Here is a 24186-nt window from a genome sequence, read left to right as displayed (position 1 = left end):
TTTTTTTTTATCCACAGCGCGCTTCTACACTCAAACCGGTAGGTGGCGGAAAAGTGTGTCGACCTTAGATCAAAGAAGAAGAAACACAAGCCGACAACAAGGGATAAAAAGCAGCAGAAGAAGTGTAGCATTTATTGAAACTGTGTGTTATTTTTGGCGATGTCTATTACGTCATGATTCAGTGGTAATTGATTGAATGTTTTATCTTTTATTGCTTTTTTATCACGCTCCGTAATGAGAGATACAAATACAGTGGTGGAGTTTAAAGAATCTGTAGGGATTTTTTCCGGAAGTGCAGTTAATGTTGTTGTTTTTTTTAAGGGGACCTTATAAAATGTTTAATTGCATGGAAAATTGTTGTTTATTCTTCATCTCTCTAAGTGGTTGATTTATAAAGTCCTTAGCGCACATACTGAAGCTTACAATTGCGTGATTGGTCAGGAACCTGCCAGACCCTCCGAAGATGTTCGGCTTCTCTCGGCTCTCAGCTGAAGGGAAAGTGGGCGTGGCCACGGGAGTGGTATTTTTCTCCATGCTCATATCCCGGACCGTGCTGTCGGAGCGCGTGGATGTGGGAACGCGCGCGAGCTTGTTCCGCGTGCAGTTCGTTCTGTTCGTGAACTCCCTGCTGCTGCTCGGCTCGCTCTACATCTGGAAGCGCGTGGTGACCCGGCTGTGCGGCGCGAGACACCTGGAGCCCGCGAGCACCTGGACGCACAGATTTTGGCGCGCGGCAGTGCTGCTGTTCCTCGCGTTTGCCCACTGCAGCTACCTGAGCATGTTTTACCTGGTGGACACGGAACCGCATTGGTTGTCCATGCTGAGCTTCAGCTGCCTTGGTATGTACGTCATCCTGCTGTTCTTGCTCGTGGTGTTCGGATGCGCCAGCCGCGTGCTCCAGATGTTCTCCAAGGGTTCCGCGGTGACGGTGAGCGACTCATCCAGGCAAACGGTTCTCGCGTTAATGATGACCGTACTGCTGGCCATGTACGGTCTGTTCAACGCCGCACAGCCACCGCGGGTGGTGGAGGTGGAGGTTCCTCTGGAGAAACTTCCGACTTCCATGGACGGCCTCAAGCTGGTTCTGCTCTCGGATATCCACTTAGGACCAACAGTTGGGCGGTCACAGCTACATCGCATTGTCACCATGGTCAATCAGCTCGAACCAGGTAACACATTATTTCCGCTAAAGTAAAACACTTGTGTGAATCAAAACGTGGTATTTTTTATTTAAAATAATTTGATGTGATTTTTTTTGTGCATGAGAAGTTAGCAGTTAGCAATTGTGTGAAGGTGTGCGTGTGTGTGCGTGCGTGTGTGTGTGTGTGTGTGTGTGTGTGTGTGTGTGTGTGTGTGTGTGTGTGTGTGTGTGTGTGTGTGTGTGTGTGTGTGTGTTGCCTTCAGATGTGGTGGTGATCGTAGGTGATTTGACTGACTCTCAGGTGACCCGTTTAAGGACCGCTGCAGAACCACTGGGTCTCCTCAAACCTCGGCTTGGCTCATACTTCGCAACAGGTCAGAACTGATGAATGACGAATGAGGAACCTGGTGTGCAGAAAGATTCACAAATAAGCTGTGTGTGTATGTGATAGGGAACCATGAGTACTACACTGCTGATGTGGACAGCTGGTTTGAGTTCCTGCGCTCAAAGGGGATAGAACCTCTTCACAACAGCAATGCTCGAGTGTTCAGACCAGGACAAACACAGGACTGGATCTGTCTCGCTGGCATCGATGACCTGGAAGCAAGCATTCTGCGGTGAGGTTTAGTCCTGATCTCATTTACTCCTCATTTACTCCTCCTCATATCTCTGATTAATTTTTTTTTTTTTATCTTTAATCGTAAGTGATCAAAGGGATTGAATTTCATGCTACATAAAAAATCATTATCTGAGGTATGTGTGAGCCTGAAGATGTGCTCATGTTCAATAGTCATAGAAATACAAATCTTTACAAATTGGGTGCATGTAGAAATTAGGTACGTGCATAGAGTTTCCTACGCTGTGAAGATCAGTTTAATTATGTTTATACAACAACTGCCTGTCTATTTAAATCGTTAGTGTGTATAATGATAATTATGTTTTTTGGGGGTTTTTTTTTTTTGGTGGTTCAGGTATCCTGGTCATGGGATGGATGTTCAGAAAGCTCTGAGCGATTGCAGTGAAAAATATCCGATTGTTCTTTTGGCTCATCAACCTCACGCTGCTAAACAAGCACTCCAGCAAAGACCAGACATCAACTTAGTGTTGTCAGGTAACCATTACAATCATTTCACACACATTTTGCCTGAATAATCATATTTTAATTATTACTAGTAGTAGCTCATTTTCTGCCTGAATTCATTGAAGTTACATTATTATTGTTATTATTATTGTTGTATACCGTTGTGTCATTGATTATATTTCATTAATATTAAGTTATACATAGTATTTATATTTTATAGTTAAGGGGTGGAGTTTATGAACCAGGGAAACAAGCCATGAGCCTTGATATTGCAAAATTAGTATTAAATTATCTGATTGGGGTTGTATAGGCAGTCTGTCACATATTTAAAATTTCATTTCCAAAAAAGAAAATAATCTTTTTGGGGAGTTAAATTTTTGACAGTGTTTGACAGTCTGTTCCACCTCAATTTCAAAAAGGTTTAAATGCTGTGGAAAAAAAAATAAAAGCAGAATGCAATGATTAGCAAATTTCAAAAACCCATATTTTATTCACAATAAAGCAAACAGCCATGAAGTTAATGGCTGTAAAATGTTTAAAAAAAATGTTGGGACAGGGCCATGTTTATTCAGCATCTGGACTCATTTACTATGAAGTTGTGCTGTTGTTATAGATGTTATGTAGTTCAGCATTGTCTTGCTGAAATATGCAAGGTCTTCCATAAAGATTTAATTGTTTTGCTGGAATCATATCAAAAACATGTATAGACCTTTCAGTATTGATGGTGTCTTTCCAATTGTTCAAGATGCCCATTTCATAGGCACTAATACACCCTCATACCATCAGAGATGCAGGCTTTAAACTGGGCACTGATGATAAACTAGATGGTCACTCTCCTCCTTAGTCCGAAAGGCTGGTCTGATGCACCTTACATGGTTTCTACAAAGAAATAACAAATTTCAATTCATCTGAACACAAAATAGTTTTCTACTTCGCCTCAGTCAATTTTAAATGAGTTTTCACTCAGCGTTTCCGGACCATGTACATCTGACGTACATTTGTATTCCTTTTTTGCATTATAGCGCTTTAACATGCACTTTGTAATGACATGGTGCTGACTGATTGTGCTTTATGGAGGTGTGTCTGAGACCATGCAGGGATTTCCATTACAGACTTATGCTTTTTTAAATGCATTGTCACCCGAGGGCCTGAGGGTCATGAGCATCCAATAGTGATTTTCACCTTTGTCCCTTTCACACAGATTTCTCCAGATTCTTGGAATCTTTTGATGATATTGTATACGGTACATGATAAGATATTCCAATCCTTTACAGTTGGATGTTAAGGAACATTATTCAAAAATGATTCCACAATTTGTAGAGACAGTTTGTTTGCAGTTTGGTGAAACTCTGTCCATTTTTATTTCTGAGAGACTCTGAGAAACTAATAAATCTAATTAGTTGCAAAATGTTACTCCAGCAATTTCTTTTTTAGTAACACTTACTTTTCCAGGCTTTGCTGCCTTTCCCAACTTCTTTAAAACATGTTGCAGCCATCAAATTTAAAATTACCCTTTTTTTTGTTCCTAAAATGGAATATTTCCTCAATTTAAACATTTCATATGTTTTCCATGTTCTGTTGTGAATAAAATATGGGTTAATGTAATGCAAATAATTGCATTGTTTTTATTTTAACATGTTGAAATTTCTTTATACTTTATTATGTCTTCAGGTCACACTCATGCTGGTCAGTTTTTCCCTCTCACTATCCTGGCGTTCCTGGTGAATCCCTACTTCTGTGGACTTTACCGCATCTCGGAGCACACCAGCATTTACGTTACTCCAGGGACTGTTTATTACGGCATTCCTATGAGAATCGGCAGCCATGCGGAGATCACACAGATCACACTAATGTCTGCCTAAGTGTATATAGAGTACCGACACGGATGTACATACTCGCACACGTCTGATTGTATGCTAGAGGATACCACTAACTGCAATTTTCACGGTTTTTATGCATCACAAACCATATATCTCCACATCATATTTTTTCATTCATTCATGGTTTCACCATAAAGTGCATATAAGCTCTCATTAAATGTGTATAGAGACATTGCAAAGAAAAATGTAAGTTTGGAAGCAAGTTTGCTGGTGTCTTTGTTGAGGGGACATCGAGTACAGTCCGGTTGCTTTGATAATCCATTCTGAGAACAAAGCGAGCTTGAAGTTCAATTTCTATTTGCATAAATTTTACAGTGGATGTATTATTTGCTCTTAGAACAAAATATATATTTATATGTGAGTGTTAAAAGACAGGCAATGCTCACAATCCAAAACAGGAAAACCACACTAAGTCAATTGATAGCGTGAATATACGTGAACAAGGAAGCTCATTGGTAGAGCAGGTAGTGTTGCTGCCTCCGATCCTGAGTTTCAATTACCACTGATGTTCTTGCTGCGTTTTCTAACTTCCAAAAAAAATGCCATATGCCTTAATGCTTAAATTAACTGCAGGCGTAAATGCGTGTACTTGTGGTGAACTTGCAGCCCATCTGTGGTGATTTCCCACCTCACACCCAGATGAAGTGGATTATTATTCTTCCTGCTCCTGTTAGTTCTTTTTATCATTAGTTTAAGATTCAATTTGGGACTGTTTGCCTTTTATCCAGGCTTGGGATTGGTGCAGAGATCACTGCACAGGCTTATGCGACACCAGTGGATTGTTTGGTTGTTAGTTTTTTTCTAAGAATTGAATTCATACAATATATGGTGAGAGTTAAGGACCCGTAGCTGCTAACCCACCAGAGAAATACGGCTAAGTTACTGAAATCTACTGAAAATAAGTGAATGGATAGAATAGATTTAGGATATACATTTTCCTAAATTTATCCCTTTGTTTGTATGTCAGTAACAATCCAGTTGTGCTAGAATGCGCCTTGATCTTTTTTGGTTTGACATTTGTGCATTACACAATTGTTTTCCCAAATCAGATACCGACTCTACACTAAACCACAGAAATGTTATACGCACAGGACTAATTTAACTTGACTCAGGCTTTTTAGTAGATAGGATTATTTAATTGTCATTGTTTTGATTATTGCTGACTAATTAAATTATAATCATGTGAAGGAACCGTCATTATCTGACAGCAGACAGCAAGATTTAGAGAATAGACACCTTCAAATGTGTCTCAGTAACTGTAGTTTGGTGATGCTGTAGAAGCTCTTGAATAAAATCTGGACAAACTTAAACAGCGTGTATGATTGTGCAAGTTCTCTGTCAGATTATACTGGTGAGCCTCTAGAGCTGCAATTAAGGAGAATTATTGTTCTTTAGAACGCTTACTGTGATTTTTGCCTGTTTTGTTCACATTTCTTTGTCATGTTAATCCTCACAAGAGTAGGATTTTTGTTGTCCATTTCTGTTCACATGAGCACGTTATGACTTTAAAATGGCTGATGGAACCAAATCATTTTATAGTTTTGGTTTATAATTTGGACTCAAAGTTCAAGTTGGTTAAAAGCTCAGTGGCTTATAAATATGTATGCAAATAGGTATAACTTTACCGCATGTTAGCCAGCTGGCTAAAATTTTTATTAAATGTTATTGATATTTTTTAATTTGTTATACTTTAAGGAAGTTTGGCAAGAAGCTTTTGATTGCTTTGTTGTAAATAGCGTTTTGTTTTTCTATGCTTTTTTTTTTGCATATAAAATTAAAACCTTATTACGTGTGCTTTTTGCCTTTTTTGCCAAATAAAATTGCCAGTTAAATCCCTTAACCAATTTTAGTGTTTTTATTATTTCTTAGTGTTTTCTACTTCTTATATTCTCGTGGTTTAATTAAATATGCATGCAAAAATTGCTCAAAAATTAAGTTCCAGACATCACATTTGGCCACTGTTTTAACAAGTCAATGATGCGTTGTTATTTTAAAGATCAACTTTCTACAACGGATTATGTGAAATGATATTTAATATTTCATCATCGTTGCGGTAGAAAAAATTGGAAAAGTGACACCAAAAAAAAAAAGCAAAAAAAGAATGCAGAGTTATTTTTCAGGTGGAGGTGCTGCTTTCTTTTTAACTGCCCGCAGTATGGCTTGTTGCACCACCGGGTACAGCCTGTGACAGCCCTCGACGCACGTTCTGACGGCGGCCGTTAACGAGTCCTCGCGCATCTCGCCGTCCGCTTGCAGCCCGGAAATCTGGTTGAGGTTGGGGAGAAGCGCCACCACGACGCGGCCCTGGTTCTCCGCGCTGCTCTCGGCGCGCTCCTCCGCGAGGTCCGGGTCCACGAGGCACCGCTCTTCGTCCTGCCTGAGCGCGCAGCCCAGCACCGTGTCGTACATCTCGATCCCGGCGTCCGCGAGCGCCATGGACGCGCATGTTACCGCGTGCGCCAGAGCCGAGCCGTCGTTCTCCAGCACCACGACGTTCGGGTAGCGGTGCAGACACGCGCCGGGCTGCAGACTCTCCGCCGGCGCCGTGGACAGGTCGCGCTCCTCGGCGTTTTGGATCCACGCGCTGCGCTTCGGGCAGGAAAACGGTGCGACAGGCGGAAGTCGCACACAAGGCGTCCGCTCTTCCTGTCGGTTTCATCCTTGCGCTCGGTCTCGCGCGGGCCGTACACCGAGCAGATGATCTTCGCGCTGATGACCCCAGGTACCTGAACTACTCCACCTTCTCCACCTCTTCTCCCTGCAACCGCACCTTGTGCTTCATTATTATAATAAAAATTGTATTGAAATCTTTCAAGTCACTCGTTTTTCACTCAGTTCTTATGCTTCCAATTCAGTTGTAGTTTATTTCTATAGCACTTTTTACACTGGTCATAGTCTCAGAGCAGCTTTACAGAATGTAATAATTATAGAACAAAAAAATGAAATATAACAGAATTATGTGTAATTATTCATAATGAGTGAGCCTGGGCCACTGTGGCAAGGAAAAAGTCCCTTAGTATTAAGAAGAAACCAGGAAACAGTTGTCAGGTCATAGTTTACTAATTAATCAGTGAAAACCTTCCACTTCTGATCATGTTCCAGGGCCCCAATGCTTTCTGCTAGGTCTGATCTGATGGTGCTGCTGGACATCAAGTCCAGTCAAGAAGCTTTTATTGTTATTTCAACCATATATAGCTGACGCAGTACACAGTGAAATGAAACGTTCCTCCAGAACCCTGGTGCTACATAAAACAACATAGAGCGACATAACCACTGACTGAAAAGTGATTTCAGTGTGTTGTGTATTACATGTGCTCCATTAATTTCCTTGGTTTGACCACTGCGTCCTCAACGCTGTTCAGTTCTTTGAGCTTCTGCAGGAGATCTTATTGAGGTGAGCTTGATGATGCAGTCCTCATGTATTGTTGCTGTGCTCAATCTTCTCAATCTTATATTTATTTATCTATTTATTTATTTATATTTTTGGTTGAGAGACAGTGGCATTGAGTATAAGACAGTAGGTGGAGCTGGAGGTAGCTGAGCTGAAGATGAGGTTTTCGTTGGGAGTGACGAGGTTGGACAGGATCAGAAACCAGTTTATTAGAGGGACAGTGCATGTAGGACGTTTTTGAGACAAGGTGAGGGAGGCGTGATTGAGATGGTTTGGACATGTTCAGAGGAGGGACATGGGGTATATCGGTAGGAGAATGCTGAGGATGGAGCCACCAGGAAGGAGAAAAAGAGGAAGACCAAGGAGGAGGTTTATGGATGTGGTGAGAGAAGACATGCAGGTAGTTGGGTTGAAAGAGGCAGATGTAGAGGACAGGGGGGTATGGAGAAGGATGATCCGCTGTGGCGACCCCCAATGGGAGAAGCCGAAAGAAGAAGAAGAAACTGTCTCTATGTTAGAAGAGCATGCCTGGTTCATGCCAGTTTTGTTCCTCTTACAAAACTGTTTCAGTTTCAGGTAATGATAAATTAGCAGAATCCCTGACTTGATACAGAATTGATTAAACTATGCAAAAAGAGTTTTCACAGCAAATCACTGGTTTTTTTACAGGTTTACACACTTTGCATGCTCTAACTTGCCCCCCTTTGTACTTGAAATTATACCTCTCCACTTTTCAGTGCATCTTCCACCCAGTTTCCAACACGTTCTGTAACAGTAATGATGTCTGCGTCTTGACCCTTGAATCCATATTGTAATTCATCAGTGGGACAGCTTAAACTTTTGTACAATTAAGCCCCTCTCCACCCAGGTGTTCCTTTCAGAACAGGAGGCAGGAGGAGTGAGCAGAGCAATCGGTGTAGAAATAGTAAGTTCTGCCTCTCAAACCATTTAAAACATCTACAGTATGAGTTCAAACCGACTTTATTACATTTGCATGAATGATCATAATCATGCACCATAAACATTGGGAAACTCCTCATGTTTTCCAGTCTTTATCACGTACACAGTCATGTTTACAGTATCTGAGACTTGGTTCTCATCTTTTCGTGGATTGACAGCAGTTTCTGACAGCAGCCCAACTTAAAGACTTTAAATTTCATGCAAACATCATGTTGATTTTATGTCAAAGAATATCAGTATGTGCAGTCTCTGAGGAATTCAATGTCCCAAAATTACCTATTCATATATGTGTTTACAAAGAGAAAGAGAGGGAGGGGGGGGGGGTGTATGTAAGTGTGTGTTTCACATTAGGGTGTATATTGCATGGTGTTCTTTACATGCTATTACTAATAAAGTTAATGTGTGTGTGTATGTGTGGGGTGAAGTCAGCATTCCAATTCATCCCATAGGTGTTCAATGGGGTTGAGGTCAGAGCTCTATGGCAGATCTTTCACTCCAACCCATGTAAACAGTAGTGACCTCAGTAGTGATGAAGTGCTTCGAGAGACTGGTCAGAGACTTCATCACTGCATAACTACCAGACACACTGGACCCACTACAGTTTGCGTACCGTCAGAACCGCTCTACTGAGGACGCCATTGCTCATCTTCTCCACACCACGATGAGCCACCTGGACCAAAGAAATGGGAATTATGCAAAGATGTTGTTCGTGGACTACAGTTCAGCGTTTAACACCATAATTCCCTCCACACTCACCTCTAAGTTGGAGGTCCTGGGACTCAGCCAGCCGCTGTGTCAATGGATCTCTAACTTCCTGACAGACAGACCACAAGCCGTACGGGTGGGAAAACACACCTCATCCACCCTCACCCTCAGCACTGGCGCCCCCCCAGGGTTGTGTTCTGAGCCCCCTGCTTTACTCAATGTACACACATGACTGTGTGGCCACATCCAACTCCACCACCATCATCAAGTTTGCTGACGACACTGTTGTGGTGGGTCTGATCTCCAACAATGACGAGACGGCCTACCTACAGGAGGTTAAAAACCTGGAGAGATGGTGCCAGGAGAACAACCTTCTCCTGAACGTCAGCAAGACTAAGGAGTTGATCGTGGACTTCAGCACAAAGCGGGAGCGGTCATACCAACCTATAAACATCAGCGGGACCCCAGTGGAGAGAGTGGACAGTTTCCGGTACCTTGGTGTTAACATCACACAGGATCTGTCTTGGTCCTGTCACACCAACACCCTGGTGAAGAAGGCCCGGCAGCGTCTGTACCATCTGAGACGCTTAAGGGACTTTAAACTACCCTCTCAGGTGCTTAAGACCTTCTACACTTGCACCATTGAGAGCGTCCGGACGGGTAGCATCACTTCCTGGTTCGGGAACAGCACCATGAAGGACAGACGAGCCCTCCAGAGGGTGGTGCGTTCAGCTGAACGTACCATCCACACTGAGCTCCCTAACCTGCAGGACATCTATAGCACGCGGTGCTGGACAAGTGCTAGGAAGATTATGAAGGACCTCAGCCATCCCAACAATGGACTCTTTTCTCTGTTGCGTTCAGGAAAACGCTTCCGCTCCCTGAAAGCGAACACAGAGAGAATGAGGAGGAGCTTCTTCCCGCAGGCCATCCGGTGTTTAAACCAGGAAACACCCAGGATCTAGAACTGGCCCACTCTCTCCATCATCATCACACTTCTCTGTACATATATTCACCTTCGCACCACGTCACTTTAAACATATCTCACCGTTCGCACCCCGACACTTTAAACTCTGGACTTGCACAGCACAGTGCACTTTTTATTTTATTCATACCACACCATATTGCACATGGACACTTTACGGACCCTTACACCACACCATACCGCACACGGACACTTTATGGACACCCCACCACAAATTGCCTATTGTTTACATTTTTTACTACACATTGTTTACTGTTTATATGTATATGTTTCATACATTATCTTTTTATATATCTTTATACCTTATATTCTTTTATTTTATTTTATTTATTTTTGTTTTATTTTATATAGTTTTCTTATACCTTATACTTATTTATCTGCCTCCTTTTCTTTTCCCCCATCCTATTTCCTCATGCCGGACCATCGTATAAAACATTTCACTACATGTCATACCCTGTATGTATGTGTATGTGATGAATAAAATTTGATTTGATTGATTGATTTGATTTTGAAGTATATCTTCATAGAGTTTAAAGCAGGTTTGGGTCTCCTAGTTCAAGCGAAGGGGAAAATTTCATGCTAATGCATCCAAAGACACCCTGTACAATTGTGTGCCTATTAGCTTTGAGAGAACAGTTTAGGAACCACATATGGCTAGGAAATGCAGGTGTCCCAATACTTTTGTCCACATAGTGTATATTAAAAGTGAGTGTTTTCTAAGTCCCTTTTTTTCTCCCCTACGGGTATCTCTGCTCTTCCTGATTAGCGGCCTGGTCATTCTCGGCTACTCCTTGTCTATCAGCCGTCAGAGCACGTATCATGACGTGGTGAGAGAAGTGTGCGGCCGAAGAATCGGTTATCTTTGTGCAGTCTGCTTCAACTTTAACCTCTTCATGATCTCTGTGGCATTCCTTGTGGTGGTGCAGGACCAGCTGGAGAAGTGTATGTGAGATGGAGGAATTTTATGTAGTAGTAATGCATTTACAAGTGAGTCAATTCTTTAAAATGACTCATTTCACTGCATATTGAGAGCCAACTTGCATGTAGTGTCTGTTTTTTTTTTTTGGTTGTTTTTTTTTCTTTCTTTTGGTAAAAAATAATTTGTCAGTTTTCAAAAGGAGGAGTCAATCCAAATAATCTATTTATAATTTATGTGCATGTACATTTTATTTTGCTCTGTTGTTCTAATGCTAGCACTGAAACTAATTTATTGAAACTAAATTAATTACACCGGCTGCTTACTATTTGTTTGTTTATACAAATAATGCTGTTATTTGGATCAGATTGGTGATGAGTTGGTGCTGAACTAAGTAGATTTATTAACAGTAAAGCTTATTAATGAATTTATATATATATATATATATATATATATATATATATATATATATATATATGATTAATAATAAATAAAATATTTAGAAATCTCCCATCTTTTTAGCTGAAGAAATAAAGAGTTATTGTTACTGTTGATATTTATATTAATTCTGGTGACAGATTGTAAAATTTGTAATTCAATAAAAACTTGGTAGCATCCAAAATAAATTAATGATACACACAGAAAATAATCTAACAAAAAAGGAATTAATTGGTCACATAATCAAAACATTCTTTATTGTTTAATCTGCCCTTTAAAAAACCTCTAATTGTAGCAAAAAAGTTTCTTTTTGTTGCATGATTTTTGACCCTCTAATTGGTGTTCTTTGAATCGCTTTGCACCCTTATCTTAGAAATCTAAATCTAGCTAATTTCATTGTGTTAAAGACTGTGTTTGGGTAATTATGAGATCTGAAGTTCACCATCTTGTATGTGTTATAGGAGTTCAACAGGGAAAAAAGCGTTTAAGTTCATGGAACTAATGGAATGTCCTGTCTTTGTGTGTGTTTTAGTGTGTTTGTCCTTAAGTGAAATGGTGACAGGAGAAAAAGTTGTGCCTCATCACTGGTATACGGATCAGAGCTTTGCACTCTTTGTCATATGCCTCATCATCATCCTTCCTTTGTCTATCCCAAAAGAAATCAGTATCCAAAAATACACCAGGTATTCAATCAAATGACTTTTTTATTTATTTACTGTAATGGTTCATTACTATAACAAATTATAAATTATAATTGTGTGTTTAATTCATTTAAATTCAGCTTTATTTGTGTAGCACACTGGATATTGTCCCAAACAGCTTTATAGAGATAAAAAGGTTATGGAGCCGGATTGTATAAGTGTACTAGCTGAAAGTACCCGTGCTTCGCTACGGAAGGCAGAACGCTAATCTATATATATATAAAGCTCAAATACCACTGACTGACTCACTCACTCATCACGAAATCTCAAAAACCACTGAACGGATTGCAATGAAATTTGGAACATACCTTCCTCTTGGGTCTTAGGTGCTCACTAAGAAAGGGTTTTGAAAAATTCGCCCTGGATCGCGGCTAACACGCGAAAAACGCGATTTCTCACGCATTGTAAATTCTTCGAAATAACATTACGGATCCTAATGAAACTTAGTACATTGTTTCTTATTAGATGTTAGATGCACGGTAAAAATTATTTTCAAAGTAGTTTGCCCTGTATCGGTACTACAAAGGGGTAGTACGTTATTTGTTGACGTTACGTTCTGATCTCTGATCATCCAGTCCTGCTCAGTGCTTACTGCTTATTGCCATATTGCTTAGCGTTCTGCCTTCCGTAGCAAAGCACGGGTAATTTCAGCTAGTACACTTATACAACCCGGCTCCATAACCTCTTTATCTCTTTATCTCGATGCCTAGAAGTGTGTTTCTTTAAAGTTTATTCCTAATGAATAAGCAGTTGTAACTGTGGAAAGGAAAAACTCCATGAGACCTGTATGAGGAAGAAACCTTGAGAGTAACCAAACCCAAAAGGAAACCCATCCTCATTTGAGCTAAATAGAGGATTGTTTTCCTGTGGTTTAAATCAGTGGTCCCCAACCACCGGGCCGCGGACCGGAACTGGTCCGTGGGTCAGTTGGTACCGGGCCGCACAGAAAGAATATTTAACTTGCATTATTTCCGTTTTATTTATTATATGATTCTGAACGATGTTTTATTTTGGAGAATTACCGGATTCTCTTCGCCACATCTGTCTATGACTATCTATGACTTGATGCATGTCAAGATGCTTGCCTCGGTCACATGTCTTACCTACATCTGCTACCTTCTTAAAGGGGCTGCTCCAGCCGGTAACACATAATACATTACCACTAAATTGAAACCCCCAAGCTAGCAAAATGAACAAAAAACAACATAGTGGCTTCATGTTTATTATTATATTTAGAAAATACCATGCAGGTTGTATCATTTTATTTTGTTGTATTTATTTGCCACACCTTAATGGCCAGTCCGTGAAAATATTGTCCGACATTAATCCGATCCATGATGAAAAAAGGTTGGGGACCGCTGGTTTAAATTTATCTGAATGTGGTTCAAAAATTAAATTGTCCCTGAGCAGAACTTATTCAGTGAGCTCTTTCATTTAGACAGTGAAAATCACAGCTTTAATAATAACTTTCAGTCACACTTCACTGTGGTTCTCTTTCATCATCTCGTGTTCGAGATCCACCTATGGAAAGGGCATCTGTACCTGACCTCTGCAGAAGCATTCAATTGCACCAATCTGGCTTGACAGACAGGAGCACGTGCCAAATAGCAGGTAAGGGAACGCCCCTTACCCGAGTGCATAAAGCACTTGCACGTGCTACCTTTCCTCAGTTAACATTCGCTTCTCGCGGATTCTGTTATCCTACCTCACAGCTTCCTGGTTCTTGGACAGCACTAGTTGTCTTCAGGGGGACACATCTTCTGATCAGCCTCTGCCGGACGTGCTCGTCCTTAGCCAGGTTAACTTTCGTGAGGCGCCCACGCTCGCACCTTTTTCTATATCCTGCCTGCCTACTTCTTAACCTTTTTCATGGCGCTATCTAAGTCAGCACCGGCTACACCGGTGGACAATCTGTTGCGAGCCTGCCTGGCCATTTGTGCGCCGCTAGGGATTCCCATACCATTGGCTGCTTCTACCTCTAACAGATTATCCAAGGATGTTATGCTTAATCCAGGCACATTTTGCTCATAAAAAGACTGGGAAATGGTTGTTACTTGGGACCCTGTGTCAAGTAGACAAGGAAAAGGGTTTCCTTCAATGTTCACTTGAGCAGTGCACTTCGTGCCAATTAATCCTTTGGGTAGGCCAACTGGATGGCATTTTCCATAAGACTTGAAATTGCTCACATTGTTTGACTTCTTGAGACTTGCTTGACAATTCACAGCCCTTGTATGTCTCGCTACAAGGACTGGCTGGTGTTTAAAGATTCTGAAACACTTGGACCATGCTGAATGTCCCACAAGGGTTGACGCTCTTTCATCTGCTTCCTCTTATCAGCTACCAGGAACGGATTTGGATCATTATCGCAAATTGAAGCAACATGCCCATCCTCACCACATCGAAAACAATAGCCTGGCCTGGGCCTGTGATGCAGCTTGCGGTCAGCAATAGTGGGGTTCTCCTTGGCAGATCTTATGTTTGTGTGCTTCATTTTGCTTGAATTTCCTTTTGGCTCTATGTTCTTTTGCACTTTGAGCTTAGACATTTGACTCTGGAGCCCTGTGACTTGTTGCTTGAGCTCAAGGACAGCGTTGGTTGACGGTGACACGCTTTGAAATGTCTGTTTACTCCTTTGCTTAGCAAGCTGGCTCTGGAGCTTGGCAACTTGCCATTTTAATTCAGCGACCTCAGTCTCTTCTGACATTTCATTCTGACGTTGATCAAGAGGGTTAGCATTGACAATATGGGAACTTGCTTTTTGTCTCTGTGTGCCTAGGTGCTGTCTCATGCGACTTTCCTTGGCAAAGTGTTTGTTCTCTTCACTGTGCAACTGCAAAAGTAAATCAGGAAACGGAGGTGGTCTGTTCCTCTTATGTTCAAGCTGAAGATTTGCTATTAGGGTGTTGTCCCAACAGCCTCGACAGAATTGTTTCAGAAGTTGTCAGTCAGCTTCATTCGCAGAAATACCACCTCTTTTTATCACTTTGAGAAGGTTAGTGTGCAGCCGTTGTAAGTACAAGGAAGGCTTTTCGCTTATGTTTTGCAGCATATTCAGAAACTTTGCAAAAAGGTCATCTACCGTATCAAAAGCTGAGTCTAAGATATTAAGGTAAGCAAATGGTGAGGCTTTGTACCTAACTGCTTGACAATTTCTGATGCTGGCGGCAGTAGGCTGTCTAAGATTCTCCTAGACCGATGCAAGTCAGAGAGTGAAGGGTCTCGAAGAATTAACTCTACACTGTTTCGCCAGGTGTTGTAATCAGCTTCGCCAGTAGGACGGGGAACTTTACCTGAGAATACCCTTAGCCTAAACGATGCATTAGAAGGTGAAATGCAATCACTTTTCACAATGTGCTCCACAACCATTCTTTGGACTTCAGGTGGGTTCACATCCTTTACCTCAAATGTTGGTGAAAAGTTTCCTGTAACCAAACTGTGGACTGTATCAGAGTTGTGTTCTCTTTTGAATAATCGGTCCGCTTGGGTGGAAAAGGAATGTCAGAGGAAGAAGGATTGATCATATGGGATGAATCAGTCAGATTGTCAGCAACAGAAACAGTGGCTGAGAGAAGCTGCTCTTTTACAAGTTCATCAAAAGTTCTGCCACTGAGCTTTGCTATTCTTTTCAGTTCATCAAAGTAATGGGCTCGCCACTTTTGTGTAGCCGGTAACAGTATCAATATGTAGGATACACGGTTATGGACCAGATCGCTAGGTTCGCTAGGGAGGGCAAGGAATAGAGAATGCACCTTAATAATCAGACAGACCAGGAAAATGACTTTTACCAAGATGAAGCAGAGTTGAGGACACTCAACTCTGCTGATGAATGTCTAGAGAACTGTCAAAGTTCTGATGAGGATGACTATGCACCTTAAATCTCTGAAGTTCCAGCCATTACCTCAGAAAAGTTAATCCGGGAGTACAATGTTATAAGGAAGCCTACAGAGGTTCCTCTGAACTATGATCCCACAAACCGAATTTCACCTAACTTAGCACTTGTCCCAAGTGATTATTTAGATACTGTGAATGTGGGAGATGTGTCGAGAGACGATCCATCTGAACCTGAATACTTCCCCGGTACTGAATACTCACCTGAAACGCAGTACTTACCTGAAGTTGAATCCTCATGCAGTCCTGCAGAACCTGTAAAGGAAACCGTGAAAGAAAGAAAGCACTTACCTCAAGTAGAACAGCAGACACTTGATGTACTTGGTAAAAGCCATAGGAAACAAGACAATGAAACGCATGTAGTGCAAACTGAGGAAACTATACCCGATTTTCCAGTGCAGAGAAGCAGACTGGAGTCGATTGAATCTGATGACCATGAGGATGAAACTGATCAAGATGAGAGTGAAGATGAAAGTCATCTAAGAAGGTCTAAAAGACTGAAGCAGAAGTCGAAAAGACTAACTTATCCAGAATTGGGAAACCCCATGATATTAATCATTCAATCTTTGCTTCAGGGGTTGAACACCGCTTTTGTCGAATCACTTGCCGAACAACCCAGATCAATTAGAAACTCCAAACCCTATAACCTTAGGTCACAGCCATGCAAAGGGACTTGCATAAACTTAAGAGGGGAGGGTGTAACACAGGTCAGAATTGAGCTGATGAGAAGAAAAACATATAATTTGCAATAATTATATTTTCACCTAAAACACTAACAAAAGTAATATAATGTTTTGTAAAAGTTAAAATAAATAGTTAAAATAAATAAATAAAAACGCTATTATTATGACGGGCGCTGTCCATGACGTCACAGAGGTGAGACGAAGTAATCACACGGAGAGCACGTGCTTCGCAGATCGCGAGTGTTTTTCAAAGAAGATTAAAAGGCAAATATAACAATAATAATTTTTTAATATGCATAAATAATGTTGCATAATGTTATAACTTTTGCATAAGACTTATTTGGGTTATTTTAGTGCGATGATTGATGATATTGAAGTGGATGATAGTCGATTGTGGATCCAGTAGCACCTGATTTGATTGATTAATTGTGTTGAAACCCCCCCGGATTCGGTGAGTTTCACAATAATATGTTTAGTTCTCTGAAATGGAACGATTGAGTTTATTTATGTTTAGAAGTGTTTTTTTGTGAGTTTATATCCATTTATTGTTGGTATACAAAAATTTGTCTGGTTGGAATGTGTGATGTATTGTGGCTGTGTCCATGTGTATTGAGTTGAAATAGTATTTTTCACCTAGTTTAGTTGATGTGTTTCATTACATTTCTGAAGAGATTAAATGCTTTTCAATGGATTATCATTTATTATTATCATTATGATTTAAGAATTGCGTTCATTATGATTATTATAATTATCATTTATGATTATCATTTATCACCTCAAGTAATTGCACCCATCATTCCAAGACTTTTACATTTATTTAGATTCAAAGGACTATTTTCCCTAAACACATATACATTTGTTCCATAGGCTGAGACCTATTCATTTAAGTTACCTTTTGACCAGTTTTGAATTATTTTTATGTATATTTATTTTCCTTGATGTAATGTTTTTGAGTATCTATTTCTTTGTGGGTTAAAGAAATTGAACAACTTCATAGGAAACAGCTCCAAAATTAGAAATTATAAAGCAAGTTGAATTAAATTAAATACAAATTGATAACAAATATAGCAAGTATAATACAAATAGAAACAAACCATAATATAATTAGATCAAATTACTACAAAGTAGCTCAACATATTTAAAGTTTCTCTTAAAGGAAAGAAGGGGAAAACTATTTTTTTGCATTATACTGTTTTATTGTGTCATTGCCATTTGATTTCATTGTTTTATGTTTCACATGCATGTCCATTTAAACCTTTTTCCTTATAAGTAAACAAAACCATCTTGGTAAAAGTCATTTTCCTGGTTTTTAAGGTGCATTCTCTATTCCTTGCCCTCCCTAGCGAACCTAGCGATCTGGTCCATAACCGTGTATCCTACATATTGATACCGTTACCGGCTACACAAAAGTGGCGAGCCAGCCAGGAGGGCATTATAGTCCTTTTTTTTTTTTCCAGAAATCTTAGACACAAGACCAGGAGAATAGCTTAAAATTTGTAAGTGGTGCAAATAGTGTCAACATGGAAGTAGTTGAGCTTGAAAAAATCATAATTGAAAACTCAGTGATAATTAGCAGATTGACAAACACAGAAATTGATGAAGACCTGACTGAATTTCTAAACAAGTATGGTCATGTTCATAGACACATTCGCATAAACGATCCTAAATCACCTTACCATAAAGAAGCAATTGTAGAGTACAGTAGTTGTTCTGCATTTGTGACTCTTAAACCCTTGTTGCCTTTCAATAGTCCCCACAACGTTGCTTACCACATAAGGCTTCTGTCAAATGTTTATACGTCGTCAGTAACTGAACATGCTACACATGGATAACCTTAGGTGTGTTACAGTATGTGTAACAGTAAGTCTACAGTATTACTGTACTATACAGTACATTACATACCTGTTCTCTCTACGAAATGATTGAATTATTGATGACACAGTTGTTCTTCCAAGATTTGCCTGCACCCTTCGACCAGCCTCTTCCATTGTAAGGCCGTGATTGATAACGTGATCCACCAGTGTGGCCCTGATTTCATCTGGAATCTCTGTGTATCTTTGGCATCTTATACCCCTTCCTCCGTTGTGTCTCTGTACTCTTCCACCACGCAGTCTTAATCCTCTTCTTCTTCCTTCAGCTTCCATTATCAGAAAGGGGAACACTTGTGTTGTGCACTGTATATATATATATATATATATGTGACCCTGCCAAATCAGTCTTCATGAGTTTGCACCTCTGAGCTATTTCACAGAACTGGTTGATCATTGGTTAATCTAGAGTTGCACATGTTTCTCTTCGTTAACGAAGGTGAAAACTCACCTGAGAGCAATTTCTCAATTCTGGACATATTTCTCAGCAAACATGTACACACAATTTGTAGAAATCTGTACAGACATACAATTCTGAGAACATGTTCACTCATTTTGATAGTACAGACTTCCAACCTGAGAAAAAGACTAATTGGTTTGGTGGTTGTGACATTTCAGCTGAGAACCAAGACAAATTATTTTGCACAGCAGGACAAAAGAAAAGAATTGTCCAAAGCAGCTGACAGATGTACAGAACCATTTGCATGTTGTCCGAAAGCAATTGCAATTTGATGAAAACAACAAGATTGCTGATATGATGTGAAAAACTGACAACAGGATCTGACTGTGGAACGAGTAGTTTTGAGAAATGCAGTTCAGTTGTGAGAAATGATTGAAAGCAGTGAGAAAAACTGTAAATGATTCATCTGGTGTGATGTCTGACTAGCATGCTTTATTACAGTGTAGGGTTTGTGAGAAATAATTGGATATTATAAAATACATAACTTTTTTAGGGATAATTTAGGGAGATTTTCTTAAAATTAAGCTTAAAAAATTTTAAATATATAATTATTGTATAGTTTTATTTTTTTTTTTTATCCACAGCGTGCTTCTACACTCAGACAGGTAGGTGGCAGAAAAGTGTGTCGACCTTAGATCAAAGAAGAAGAAACACAAGCCGACAACAAGGGATAAAAAGCAGCAGAAGTGTAGCATTTATTGAAACTGTGTGTTATTTTTGGCCATTTCTATTTCGTCATGATTCAGTGGTAATTGATTTAATATTTTATCTTTTATTGCTTTTTTATCACGATCCGTAATGAGAGATACAAATACAGTGGTGGAGTTTAAAGAATCTGTAGGGATTTTTTCCGGAAGTGCAGTTAATGTTGTTGTTTTTTTTTTAAGAGGACCTTATAAAGTGTTTAATTGCATGGAAAATTGTTGTTTATTCTTCATCTCTCTAAGTGGTTGATTTATGAAGTCCTTAACGCACATACTGAAGCTTACAATTGCATGATTGGTCAGGAACCTGCCAGACCCTCGGAAGATGTTCGGCTTCTCTCGGCTCTCAGCTGAAGGGAAAGTGGGCGTGGCCACGGGGGTGGTATTTTTCTCCATACTCATATCCCGGACCGTGCTGTCGGAGCGCGTGGACGTGGGAACGCGCGCGAGCTTGTTCCGCGTGCAGTTCGTTCTGTTCGTGAACTCCCTGCTGCTGCTCGGCTCGCTCTACATCTGGAAGCGCGTGGTGACCCGGCTGTGCGGCGCGAGACACCTGGAGCCCGCGAGCACCTGGACGCACAGATGTTGGCGCGCGGCAGTGCTGCTGTTCCTCGCGCTCGCCCACTGCAGCTACCTGAGCATGTTTTACCTGGTAGACACGGAACCGCATTGGTTGTCCATGCTGAGCTTCAGCTGCCTTGGTATGTACGTCATCCTGCTGTTCTTGCTCGTGGTGTTCAGATGCGCCAGCCGCGTGCTCCAGATGTTCTCCAAGGGTTCCGCGGTGACGGTGAGCGACTCATCCAGGCAAACGGTTCTCGCGTTAATGATGACCGTACTGCTGGCCATGTACGGTCTGTTCAACGCCGCACAGCCACCGCGGGTGGTGGAGGTGGAGGTTCCTCTGGAGAAACTTCCGACTTCCATGGACGGCCTCAAGCTGGTTCTGCTCTCAGATATCCACTTAGGACCAACAGTTGGGCGGTCACAGCTACATCGCATTGTCATCATGGTCAATCAGCTCGAACCAGGTAACACAAGGGTTTGGATGTATAAGGTGATGGAGCGTCTGCCTCTTTCACAATGCCACCAACCCTGGTTTCATTATTTCCGTTAAAGTAAAACTCCACTGAGTGAATCAAAACGTGGTGTTTTTTATTTAAAATGATTTGATGTGATTGTTTTTTGTGCATGAGAAGTTAGCAATTGTGTGAAGGTGGGTGTGTGCGTGCGTGTGTGTTGCTGTCAGATGTGGTGGTGATCGTAGGTGATTTGACTGACTCTCAGGTGACCCGTTTAAGGACCGCTGCAGAACCACTGGGTCTCCTCAAACCTCGGCTTGGCTCATACTTCGCAACAGGTCAGAACTGATGAACGACGAATGAGGAACCTGGTGTGCAGAAAGATTCACAAATAAGCTGTGTGTGTATGTGATAGGGAACCATGAGTACTACACTGCTGATGTGGACAGCTGGTTTGAGTTCCTGCGCTCAAAGGGGATAGAACCTCTTCACAACAGCAATGCTCGAGTGTTCAGACCAGGACAAACACAGGACTGGATCTGTCTCGCTGGCATCGATGACCTGGAAGCAAGCATTCTGCGGTGAGGTTTAGTCCTGATCTCATTTACTCCTCTTTTCATTCATATCTCTGATTAATTTTTTTTTTTTATCTTTAATCGTAAGTGATCAAAGGGATTGAATTTCATGCTACATAAAAAATCATTATCTGAGGTATGTGTGAGCCTGAAGATGTGCTCATGTTCAAAAGTCATAGAAATACAAATCTTTACAAATTGGGTGCATGTAGAAATTAGGTACGTGCATAGAGTTTCCTACGCTGTGAAGATCAGTTTAATTATGTTTATACAACAACTGCCTGTCTATTTAAATCGTTAGTGTGTATAATGATAATTATGTTTTTTTTGGGGTTTTTTTTTTTGGTGGTTCAGGTATCCTGGTCATGGGATGGATGTTCAGAAAGCTCTGAGCAATTGCAGTGAAAAATATCCGATTGTTCTTTTGGCTCATCAACCTCACGCTGCTAAACGAGCGCTCCAGCAAAGACCAGACATCAACTTAGTGTTGTCAGGTAACCATTACAATCATTTCACACACATTTTGCCTGAATAATCATATTTTAATTATTACTAGTAGTAGCTCATTTTCTGCCTAAATTCATTGAAGTTACATTATTATTGTTATTATTATTGTTGTATACCATTGTCATTGATTATATTTCATTAATATTAAGTTATACATAGTATTTATATTTTATAGTTAAATAAGGGGTGGAGTTTATGAACCAGGGAAACAAGCCATGAGCCTTGATATTGCAAAATTAGTATTAAATTATCTGATTGGGGTTGTATAGGCAGTCTGTCACATATTTAAAATTTTATTTCCAAAAAAGAAAATAATCTTTTTGGGGAGTTAAATTTTTGACAGTGTTTGACAGTCTGTTCCACCTCAATTTCAAAAAGGTTTAAATGCTGTGGAAAAAAATAAAAGCAGAATGCAATGATTAGCAAATTTCAAAAACCCATATTTTATTCACAATAAAGCAAACAGCCATGAAGTTAATGGCTGTAAAATGTTTAAAAAAAAATGTTGGGACAGGGCCATGTTTATTCAGCATCTGGACTCATTTACTATGAAGTTGTGCTGTTGTTATAGATGTTATGTAGTTCAGCATTGTCTTGCTGAAATATGCAAGGTCTTCCATAAAGATTTAATTGTTTTGCTGGAATCATATCTAAAACATGTATAGACCTTTCAGTATTGATGGTGTCTTTCCAATTGTTCAAGATGCCCATTTCATAGGCACTAATACACCCTCATACCATCAGAGATGCAGGCTTTAAACTGGGCACTGATGATAAACTAGATGGTCACTCTCCTCCTTAGTCCGAAAGGCTGGTCTGATGCACCTTACATGGTTTCTACAAAAAAATAACAAATTTCAATTCATCTGAACACAAAATAGTTTTCTACTTCGCCTCAGTCAATTTTAAATGAGTTTTCACTCAGCGTTTCCGGACCATGTACATCTGACGTACATTTGTATTCCTTTTTTGCATTATAGCGCTTTAACATGCACTTTGTAATGACATGGTGCTGACTGATTATGCTTTATGGAGGTGTGTCTGAGACCATGCAGGGATTTCCATTACAGACTTATGCTTTTTTAAATGCATTGTCACCCGAGGGCCTGAGGGTCATGAGCATCCAATAGTGATTTTCACCTTTGTCCCTTTCACACAGATTTCTCCAGATTCTTGGAATCTTTTGATGATATTGTATACGGTACATGATAAGATATTCCAATCCTTTACAGTTAAATGTTAAGGAACATTATTCCAAAATGATTCCACAATTTGTAGAGACAGTTTGTTTGCAGTTTGGTGAAACTCTGTCCATTTTTATTTCTGAGAGACTCTGAGAAACTAATAAATCTAATTAGTTGCAAAATGTTACTCCAGCAATTTTTTTTTAGTAACACTTACTTTTCCAGGCTTTGCTGCCTTTCCCAACTTCTTTAAAACATGTTGCAGCCATCAAATTTAAAATGACCCTTTTTTTTGTTCCTAAAATGGAATATTTCCTCAATTTAAACATTTCATATGTTTTCCATGTTCTGTTGTGAATAAAATATGGGTTAATGTAATGCAAATAATTGCATTGTTTTTATTTTAACATGTTGAAATTTCTTTATACTTTATGTCTTCAGGTCACACTCATGCTGGTCAGTTTTTCCCTCTCACTATCCTGGTGTACCTGGTGAATCCCTACTTCTGTGGACTTTACCGCATCTCGGAGCACACCAGCATTTACGTTACTCCAGGGACTGTTTATTACGGCATTCCTATGAGAATCGGCAGCCATGCGGAGATCACACAGATCACACTAATGTCTGCCTAAGTGTATATAGAGTACCGACACGGATGTACATACTCGCACACGTCTGATTGTATGCTAGAGGATACCACTAACTGCAATTTGTTCACGGTTTTTATGCATCACAAACCATATATCTCCACATCATATTTTTTCATTCATTCATGGTTTCACCATATAGTGCATATAAGCTCTCATTAAATGTGTATAGAGACATTGCAAAGAAAAATGTCTCTAAAAATGCGGCAGCACGTCTTCTCACCAACACTTTTAAACACTCACACATCACCCCTGTCCTTCGCTCGCTTCATTGGCTTCCGGTGCGGTTTAGAGTGGAGTATAAGGTCCTGCTGTTTGTGTTCAAGGCAAACAATGGTCTGGCCCCACCGTACCTCGCCGAATTATTAAAGAGCTACCAACCAGCCAGAACTCTCCGCTCCTCTGGACATACCTCTCTAGTTGCTCCTAAATGCAACTATAAAAAGTTTG

General features: G+C 40.3%; 1 protein-coding gene across 1 annotated transcript; it reads left to right on the top strand.

Annotated features, from left to right (window-relative positions):
• Positions 1-23927, top strand: LOC310736189 (uncharacterized protein). The gene is made up of 13 exons (XM_083559562.1): positions 1-184; positions 442-1169; positions 1405-1515; positions 1593-1758; positions 2113-2252; positions 3894-4081; positions 6359-6824; positions 13869-13996; positions 20103-20832; positions 21051-21161; positions 21239-21404; positions 21753-21892; positions 23531-23927. The coding sequence occupies exons 1-13, from the start codon at positions 174-176 to the stop codon at positions 23719-23721; spliced, it is 3276 nt and encodes a 1091-aa protein (XP_083415688.1). The 5' UTR covers positions 1-173; the 3' UTR covers positions 23722-23927.
• Positions 23928-24186: the final 259 nt, after the last annotated feature.

The sequence above is a fragment of the Silurus aristotelis genome (assembly GCF_946808225.1).
Source record: "Silurus aristotelis genome assembly, chromosome: 13".
NCBI classification, from domain to species: Eukaryota; Metazoa; Chordata; class Actinopteri; order Siluriformes; family Siluridae; genus Silurus; species Silurus aristotelis.
This window is presented reverse-complemented; position numbering and strand designations above follow the sequence as displayed.